The sequence below is a fragment of the Nelumbo nucifera genome, chromosome 4, assembly GCF_055504915.1.
Source record: "Nelumbo nucifera cultivar China Antique chromosome 4, China Antique-T2T, whole genome shotgun sequence".
NCBI classification, from domain to species: Eukaryota; Viridiplantae; Streptophyta; class Magnoliopsida; order Proteales; family Nelumbonaceae; genus Nelumbo; species Nelumbo nucifera.
The window spans coordinates 16,895,087-16,905,620 of NC_142652.1; the positions used below are offsets into that span (position 1 = coordinate 16,895,087).

General features: G+C 39.6%; 1 protein-coding gene across 1 annotated transcript; it reads right to left on the reverse strand.

Moving 5' to 3' along the window:
* Positions 1-2,085: 2,085 nt before the first annotated feature.
* Positions 2,086-7,228, reverse strand: LOC104598137 (uncharacterized). Its single transcript, XM_010260060.2, has 5 exons — positions 6,763-7,228; positions 5,193-6,652; positions 3,012-3,425; positions 2,593-2,825; positions 2,086-2,452 (listed from the first exon to the last, which is right to left on the reverse strand). The coding sequence occupies exons 1-5, from the start codon at positions 6,915-6,917 to the stop codon at positions 2,198-2,200; spliced, it is 2,517 nt and encodes an 838-aa protein (XP_010258362.1). The 5' UTR covers positions 6,918-7,228; the 3' UTR covers positions 2,086-2,197.
* Positions 7,229-10,534: the final 3,306 nt, after the last annotated feature.

Consider the following 10,534-nt stretch of genomic DNA (forward strand, 5'->3'; position numbering starts at 1 on the left):
CTTACATCGACCTCGGATTATTCCTAACTATGCCCAACCCACCAGTTCAGCACCTCGGGTGAATCCACACTTAGAAAATTTTTTGGGGAAAAAGAAAGAGAGAAAAAGAAATGATGGGAGGAAGATTAATTTAGCACAAGAAAGAAAAACAAAGGAAAGACTAGTTCGCTTTCAGCATCATGATGGATGCAAACTTGGTTGATCTCTTCACTGTCAACCTCCACCTTGGTTCCTAGCTCCGCATCGAACTTGCCGGCTACTCTTTTGAGAACCAACTCGAGAAACACTGCGTCGAAGTCTACCTAGGTGGAGCGACCTGATAAAACAACCACACAGAACCCCTTCTTGAGGACAGAATGATGAGCTTCGCTCTTGAGGTACTTAGTTGGACTGTAGAACCTATTGATGGCCGCATCCCTAATAAGGTAGATGCCCTCGGGGTACCTGCTCCACCTCTCCTCGAGAAGATGAATTCGCTCTCATGCCCCGATAATCAAGACGATGAGGTCCTACGTAAGGCTGCAAACACTTGGACTTGCCTTTACCGCCGACCTAGCAACCTGCCTTCACCACCGATGACATTGTGACACATGGCATCTCAGAATAGCTAGATGACACCTAGACACCACCTATGTGATGATTTGGAGTCCCAGAACGCAACTCGTCTTTACCCCGACCTGGCGACTTGCCTTTACCGCCGACCTGGCAACCTGCCTTCACCACCGACCTGGCGACCTACCTTTACGCCGACCTAGCGACCTCAACCACAACTTAGGTCGGCTTGTAGCACCTCGTCCAGGGTCAGCCTGTAGCACCTCGTCACTGGCAAAAGTGACCTCGACGCGAGGAGCAACCTCCCTCGAGGGCTTGCCGACCTGACTGGGGACCAGGCGATGGCCTGCGAGGTATGCTCGCCGACAAATTCAATATGCATATCCCGATTCTCCCAGGTTTCTTGGAAGTTGACCGACGTACCAAATGTTCCAGAGGATGGTCAATGTGCATGGCGTTTACCTTCGAGGATCTCGGACCAGTTAGGCATGACCTCTTAGAAATCTCGGATGTAGTGCGTGAGGCCCAAACCAAACAATGCCTATATAAAGGCACCAACCCCAATGACACAAGAGAGGGGCGAGTAAGCACATTCTAGCCCTCATACTTTATAATTTTTTAGCTCGTGATATACCACAAGAGTACTAACTTAATCATCAGAGCGACCTCGCCTGGTTAGCGACCCCAGGTCCTCTAACATTGATTCTTTGTAGGTTTTTTTGAAGAGCTACCTAGCTCAGCAATCAACCCAGCTTGGCACCCAATCTACCCCTAGCTCGGCCTAGTCAGCTTGGCATCCAAGTCCTCATCCAACAAAAATCTTCCACTTCGGCCTCTGAGTCATCGACCACCTAGAAGTAATCCAAACAATAGGATGCTGCCAAAATACCCTTCATCAATATTTTACATTCTACATCATACTCCTTTGTATCTTCAATAAAAAGTTTTAATGAATACTAAACAAGGTCCTCCATGTGCAAATCTTGCATAATTTGAATGATAATGGAGAAAAACATAGACCAGCTTGCATTTAGCAGGTTGGTTTGATTTTGGCTGGGCCAGAATGATCAAATTGATTGATTGGCCGTAAACTGGAACTGAAATTCTTTTCCGATGCACTCATTACAGATATTAGAAACTAGTGACTAGTGAAATTGATTATGTGTGCATAATCTGAATGATAAACGAAAAATGAAAAAACAAAAATCCGAATGGTCAACACGGGGGAAGCAAGCCAATATATGTTGTTTGTTTTCTATGATTATGAAGTATGAACACTGTGTTGGGGCAGAGCCGCCAGACCTGACTGATTCTGTCCAAACCCAGCCAAAACTCAACTTCATGGGCTAACCTAAATTAGTGACCGGGACCTCATATCATACTCAGCCCATTAAGGCGTATTTCACATCAGTTTAGACTAGTTTTGGGCAGCTAGCATGACCCAAAGTTGCACTCCGTCCTTTCTTACACACTTAGTTGAAAATGGATCTCTCTCTCTCTCTCTAGTAAACATTGTACATAGCAGAGGGGCAATTGTTCATTCAAAATATAGTATTTTGTATATTTCTTCTCTCTGTGTAACTGTATATATGGATCTGCAGACCGCAGATAAAAGATATGTTACAGTAGGGATAGGTAAATAAATTCAACATGGAAACAACAAAATTGAAGGTTCCCTACGAATCTTCCTGTGTACAAAATTGATCTTGTTTAATTTCTTATGACACCATTCTAGTTGTTCACTTGTTATTCTGGACATGTTTAGAACTCTAGACACTAACTTCAAGTCAACTTGAGAGCAGAACATAACTTCATCAAATCTGCTTTCTTGATGGTGCTTCTGCAACCTCTTCACAATGCAGTTTCCAGTTCTCAAAAGGTCTTTGAGCTTTTTCTCCTTCTGTATTAGAGCAGGAAACCAAAGCAAATGACAATGATATAGTTAAAACGATCCCTTTCACAAACATACAAATACAAACTAAAAATAATAACAACTATTATATAAGAAAATGAAATTAATTAGAAAGCCAAGTAGCCAACCTTTTGAAGATTTGTCTGTACATCCATCAAAAGTGCAGAGTCTGCAGAGTTTTGAAGTCCAGCTTGGGTTCCAAGGAGGCCCTTCAGAATCACATTAGCTTCACCCTTATCGGCCCGAATAAATTCCCAAAGAATCTGCATCGACTTCTGAATGGTCTTTGTTAACATTGATATTGTGATCACGTCGTCTTCTCCTCTTCTACCTTTTCCTTTCATTTTGTTCTTCACATCCTCTGCAGTGCAATAAACCTTCATGTTATCAATTGCCGCTAAAATAAACTTAGTATCCTCTGCTTACAATGCAAACAGAGGATTAATAGTATTCCATTTTTTTAAGAGAAGAGAGTCAAGCAACCAATTCACCCAATAAAATCAAAATCTTGGTGCATTATATATTACTTAGTCTCCATCTCCATTACCTTTTATGACTGGAACTTGAAGAAGGTTGCGAAGGACGCATCGATTCTTAACGTAGTTTTGAACCCTAGGTCCTTCAAAAGGCTCGTTCTCCAGGAATCTTTGGATGATGACTTGAAACTGTTGAAATTCTCCACCAACATGGTTGTATCGCCGGATACCATCTTGGTCAGTTTCCTGCAGCTCCTGGGCCTTCTTGTATTGCCAGTAGAGGAGCTCCCAGGACAGACATGTCTGTCCCACATACACCATTTCCAAATCGCACTGCAACTCTCCAGCAAACTTCATCGCAGGGTCAGCTTCAACTCTCCCACGTTTGAATAGTCTGAAATTATGACAGAGAAGGGACATGATTGCTGGAGTAGTTGATTTTCGGTTTGAAATTGATTGATGTGAGTCCTTCAGCTGGAGAAAACCTAAAATATACGAGGATTTAGGAAATCCAAATCAACTTGAAAAATAAAAAAATAAAAACAAAGTTTTATATATTCATACGAATTTGCATGCTTAATTAAGTAAATATTGCTATAACTAGGTAAATGAGAATTGAGAAAGCTAGAGAGTTATTCTCATCCATGTTTCCTTAGTTCCAACTTCCAACACTTGTTAGCCTCTAAGAAAATGCATAATTTAATCATGAAAGGTGCTGGCATCATGGGCTACCTGGTGACGGAACCTTTATATTTATTAAATCACAGGAGGACAAAGAGTAAACTGTAAACAGGGGCTTTTGTGTGTGTGTATATAATATATGCACGAGTAATGGGATGTTATGTTACCATTTGGCCTTTGATTTGGGACGAGAAAAGCTTCAAAAATCATTCTTGATTGGTCTATAATAGGTTTGTAACTTATGTAGCTTTTCTCCTCTTTGTCTTTATATCGTTAAGGCAAAAATTATTCATCTTAACAATGTTTTCTTTAATCTAATATTACTTAGTGAGCATAATTTTTAAATGAGAAGTACAATGAATGTGGGCCTCTTTGTTCTTTTGTTTTTAGGTAATAGAACTTTACCTAATTTTACTATATGCGATACATTTTGGGACATCTATAAAGGTTAAAGAAACAATTAGTGCTTATTAGACAAAAAAAAAAAAAAAAAATCATCAGCAACTCATGGTGGGCAACCCACCATAAGTAAAAAGTCCACTTGAAAAAGATCCCTCTCAATATTGAATATTGTAGGATTACGTAAAGCGTCAACGTGAATAGATGTGGTTCAAGTCCTCAACCATTTGATAAATTGATTGATGACATTAGGAAACATACTGACAAATAGAAATAAATAAAAAATAGCTTTAACGTTACAGTTCCTAAATAGGGATGTAAATGAGCTAAATTTTGGTGGGCTCTGCTTAGTTAAAGTTCCACTCAACTCTCTTATATACTATAAAGTACTATTAATATATTACATAAAATAGATATAAATATTATCAATTCTATATATTTTTAATAATGCGTATCTATAACTAGCAGTTTTTAGCCTTGAAAAAGGGTTCTATATACTGGCTTTAATGGTCCTAATATCAGAATATTGTGTTATGCTCAAGTATTAATTTATGAACCACAGCCAAAACTCAAACAACTGCATTTCTATACTTGTTGTGTTGTATACATATATGCCTAATAAAAATAATGACACAAAACTTTCCAAGTATTAGAAGAGTGTATAGTCATACTCAAACCTATATAGAAAATAAATTGAGTAAAAGAAAAATTGCCTACTCATCACTCATCAGGAATAAAAAACGAAAGAAGTATTGTAGCATATTTGTATTTGCCACGGCTTTTCGGCCCACTTGTTAGCTTTCTCCTACCCAATCAAAACTTTGAAAAGAACAAGAAAACCCGAATACCTGAATTGACTTTTGATCAAGTCCATGATAAAAAGAAAGTGGGGCCATTAGGAAGACGAATCACCGACCATCTCATATTCTATGAACATGTTAGACAAATCTAGGGCCGTCTTTTATGGGCCAAGTGGGCCCAAAAAGAAGTTGCACCATGCAACTATTCAACTATTCCGCAGTAATGGCGGTTTAGTCTAGAGTTCACACAATCTCGCAAGGGCGTAAAGTGCTGCCTCTGTAATCGCATCAGCAGATATGATTTGAAGAGTGCAACAGCAGGAATTATTTCTTAGGAAATAAATGTAAAGGAGTGTTGTAATTTGGACTTACCAATTGCATACATCTTCTGATAATTCAAGATGTCCAACTTTCGCATTCGTTCACTGTAACTCTTGTAGAACCTCTGTAGCTCCTCCATTCTATCCTCGTGTTGGAACTTCTCATCAATCTTCCACGGCTTCAGATCATCCATTATCTTGGGAGACTCATCTTCCTCTAAGATGGTTGGAAGTCCACCGCCTTTCACCTTTCTCAACTCCATCCTCAACTGTTCTATCAATTCCTCATGTTCCCACAGAATTTCCAATTCGTCTGCATCATCTGTTTCCGATACGGATGAATTCTGTATATTGGGTTGTCCATATATTTCTAAACCATCAACTGCTTCCCTCTCCTTGAAGTTGCCTAAGACATCCGGTCCTGGATTGTCTTCTTCTTCTTCTTCCTCAAAATCATTGTCGGACAGAACTTCTGTATCCGCTGAAGTGCTTGGGCTCGGCAAATTGGATTCTTCAGAAGTTTGATCGTCTTCCATTAATTCTATGTCATCATCCATAGAGTGTACTCTGTGTTTGATAGGTTCCCAAACAGAGGAAGGGCCCTCACTGATCTCGATGGTTTCATTGTCCAACAAGTAGTTTGTATTCTGCGGATGGGCCGCTTCGCAATTTTGTGTTTCTTCCCTTAATTCTACCTTTTCTCCATCAAAATACAACTCATTTACAGTGTCTGATCCTCCTCCAAAGTCTCTCTCGAACAAAAAATCACCACTATTGGAATCAATTGTATGATTCTTAGGAGAAAACACATCGCTTAAACTAGCAGATTCTGATTCTAAATTTGAAGCCTTGAAATCTTTTTCAGACAAAAACTGGAGTTCACGAGAGACGTCGTCCTTACGGGGAAAATTAATTTCTGAACTACCTCCGTCCTTCTCAGTTAGCGGATCATTAGTAAATGACCTAGGTTCTGTTTTCCCTGGTTTTTCTTCTTTACTGGGATCAACTGGACTGTAATTCTCTACTGATGGTTCACGAACAGCTTCTGTATTTGAATTCAATTGTTGGAAATCCTTCTCCGACAAGAATCCGCCGTGAATTATCTCTCTATTGCTGAAAGAACCATAATTTGAATCGGCATATAATTCTTTGATGGTGAAGCTCACCACCTCTGGTTCTTCAACAAAACCATATAAATCTTTCCTGGAAGAAACTTGATACTTACTCGTGCTCACCATGGGCGCTTCTTTGGGGCTAATGGAATCTCCGGATTCTCCTCGAGTTTCTTCGTAGGTCTGGAATTGGAACTTGAAACAGAATCTTGATTCCTCTTTCTTGGCAGATTGATCGTGATCGGAATTCTCAAAGTTGGTAATTTCAGGTGCACTTTCCGGCTTGAAACAACCTGAAGCACTTGGATAATCCACCTCGGGGGTAACAGTGTCTCCATTTGCATCGTCAACGGCGTTGCTGTTAGTATGGTCGCCCCCGGAACTGTTACCTCTTTTTAATCTGCAGGAAGAAAACGAATCAGGTTTAAAGAATCCATGATATATAGTTTCAATTCATGAATGAGAAAACTAAACAATCCCACTAATTATCAGTCTTCCCATTCTGCTTACCTGAAGACGTATATACCTAAGAGACCGATCAGGTAAAACATGTAGCCGGTGGCAGAAAACCAGAAAGAACTAACAAAAAGAAATATTTTGGTGAACAAAAACTCATTGACAGATCTTTTGTTCACCAAATCGAAGTGGGTACCGGAAATAAACATCTTTGGGCTTCCAATCAATTCAATCCACCTCTCAGCCACTTGTGGTTGAAGCAAGAACTGAATAACCGTCCTTGAAAGTCATTGCAAAATTTGGAAAGGGAAGAATATGAAGCTCACTGGGAAAATCTAGAACAAAGAGGTTGAGATTTGACCTAATCAACGAGAAAAAGGGGAAGAAGATCAAAACTACTTGCCAGAGGGGAAAGGAACCTGTGAATGACTTAAACTCTTTGCTGGTCTTTTGGGTTGGAAGCTAGAAATTTGGTCAGAAGAAGATAATATCAGTTGAGGACTCTGCGTATTCTCTACACGTTTTGAGGACGAGATATATATCAGGTTAAAATTGGAATGTTACGCAATATATATGATATTAAACTTGCTAATTAAAAATTGGACCAATTAATCTCCATTCCTTTCTTTTTCTTTCCATAAAAAAGGAAACTGTTTACGAAGTATTAACGACGTGGTTTCACTCTGATGAAGGAAACGGAAATACCAGCTCCAGCGGTTCATCACGCTTCAATAATTGGACTGTTTGGTTCAGTGTGGACCGTTGAGTTAACCAGAATGGGCCTCTTACCTCTGTGGGTTTCAATTACCATTAGCCAAGTCTATAATGCGCGCTGTGCCATGGACCAGTAGATCATTAATGGAATGGAAGTATGGAACATGTCTTTGACTATTGACACTTTGATAGGTAACGCACCTAGCATAGACAAATTATTATTTGGTGTGACGCTAGGCTCCAAGTACTATACGTCGTATTCTCTTTTTCCCTCCTATTAAATAATTGAAATAGAAACACAGAATGAAGTCGGGGCAAGTTTGGTTCACGGGAATAGGCCAATAAGGAGGGGTTTGGAATTGGAACCAGGATGGGCCATTTCAATTCCAATTTTTGGTTGGACAGAATCCAAATTTCATTCCGATTATTGGTGGAATGGCATTCATCCATTTAAGAGAATGATCTTTTCCTCCCTCTCTATTGGGAATGAAATTCTATTCAAATTTATATCAATTCCTATCTAAATCAAACAGATTATGAGAATAAACCGTTTCGATTCTGAGGGATTTTGATTCTAATTTTAACTATAAACCGAATAGACCCTTAGAGTTCAAACCATATTGATAAGGGCAGATTTGGCCCTCCAACGACATTATGACACCTGGCACCTCATGCCAAATAAGTGCAGCCCCTTGACAGCTAGACAGCTCGACCTTGCCATAGGCAGCTCGCCATCATGCAGCACTCACAGGCAGCTCGCTACCATGCAACACACAGGCAGCTCGCCACTAGGCAGCTCGCCATCATGTAGTCTGGAAACTCATGACAATGTAGATGGCAACTCATCAAGTATCAGCTCGCTATGGAATGAGCTCGGGTACAATAATGTTCCGAGCTAAAGGTACTTCAGGACGAGTTCATCCTAGTTCGCGAATTAAAAGGATCAAGTTCACGATAGTCTAGACCCAGGCAAGTGAGCCACCTCGGAGACAACTCACCTCAGGCAAAACCACCTCGGCACGTCACCAACAGTTTATCACAAGTAGCTCGCAACAAGGCTGCTCGTTATCGAGTAGTCCGGTGTCCCGCGAGAAGCTTCCTGCCTGACAACCATACCTGCCGCATTGCTCCCATGTCCTTTGTCTGGCGGCGCAGCACCTGCAGATTCAAAAGGCTATACCCACGTCTCTCGACAGGTGGCATCGTGACTTGCGGGTTGTCTCTTGATTGGCGGGACCGTACCAAGCAATTATCATTGTAGCTCGCCTGCCTTCAGTCCTGACAATAACGGTCAGCCACCTCGAGATGCTACCTGACAAGCATATCCCGCCACAGCAGGGATACATGGCTGACTCAGCCGAACTTGTCAGAGCATCGGTATATAGACACTTCAACTCCCCAGGGACCAAGGTATCGCATATTCACCACTCTCTAGCTTTCTCATATTCTTGCAAGTTTATTCTCTTTCAGCTCGCTACCGAGTTCTAATTTAAGTATCGGAGAGTCCCCGCCGAATATTCAATCCCGGATCCCTTCATCCTTCTTGCAGGTATCTCTTGCCCGTCGCCAACTAAAAACCTCATCACTTCCAGCTAGGAGTGACCGGATTGCGCATCATCACATATCACCCCAACATTTCAATTCTCTCGGTTTTCTCTCTTTCTATGCGTGTTAGTTTTTAAGAGGCTCAAGAGAAGCACCTGCTTTACGCATAAGGTAGGAAAATGTCATTATATGCTCAAATTTGTAAGACAATGAGGGAAATCTCCATGTGCTACAGAAGATTGGTGTGTGAACACTAAATACTGAAAAAGCCATGGCGTTGAACTTGGTCCAGATTTTGGTGGCTTAATTGGTGCTGATGATTGAGATTGAATGTAATTAGGTGGTAATATAACTTTCAGCTGATGTAATAACTAGTTTTGTTAATATCAAATTTGAATTTCACGTGTGGTAGCTTGACCGGATTAGGAAAAAAAAAAAGAAAACGCGAAATTTTCTTAATTAATTTATGAAATGGAAAATTAATGTTTGATATTAAATAAAAAAGTTGGTTAAAGTGAAATATATAAATGAGAAATGAGGGACATTCCATGTGAATTTGTAGCTTAAAGTAAAGTAAATGTTACATGTGCATGTATAGAGATGTCTGAAATTTGGACTTGAGAAGAAGGCAAAGTGGACGACGTCAAGATACACGCGCGCCCTTTTGTGGACTCGCGTGATGTGGGAGTGAGGGACGTGGCTTCTTTGAAATGTATGTGTCAACCGTGAACTCTACTTTTTCTGTTGGCGATATGTGTTTTGTTTCAGATGGAAAATGCTTTTGTAGTTGTAACACGCCCATACCATTTCCATTGCCTCATTTTGGGTCTAATATACGTGCCTAAAAACCGTAAACCTCTAAAGCTTGGTTTCAGTCAGTCACCCTTCTACTGGTTCAAGTGTCCAGTCTAGCCCATTAAAAAAAATCCAGAAAATTAATCTGGTCAATGTTTCATCAGTTTGACTGTCTTAGTCCGATTTCAGAACTCAGAACACTGTTTTGATCAGTACAGCGGGGAGTGACACTGTCATTTCCAATTAAGCCAATACAATGGGGAGAGTTGAGGCTTGACTTCTTGAGGGTGTTCCTGTTATACCAACAGTTTTAATTTTAGGTTGTATAATGGGTTCGGAGCTTTTATATATATATATATATATATATATAATAGCGGGACTCATGCAATGTACAGATTTTATTGAGTGAAAGTGAAAAAATGGAAATACATAATAGTAAATATTTTTTTTTTTCATTGTAACACTATGAACTAATGTTTAAATTATATAATTTATAATTTACACGAAAAAAAGAAATGTATTTTAAAAATACTATGAACTAATTACATTTACTTCTTGAAGATTATTGATAATAAGTACATATTTTCAAAAGTAATTTTAATGATTACATTTTTTTATTTTTTGGTAATTTATGGAAACCATGTTAATCCTTTTTTGGTAATTTTTGGTAATTATGACAAAATTATTGGTACTTTATTTTTGGTTATTTTCTTGGCTAATTTCTGTTCATTAAATGTAACTTTCTGCTATTTATAGCTTAAATTATAGTTAA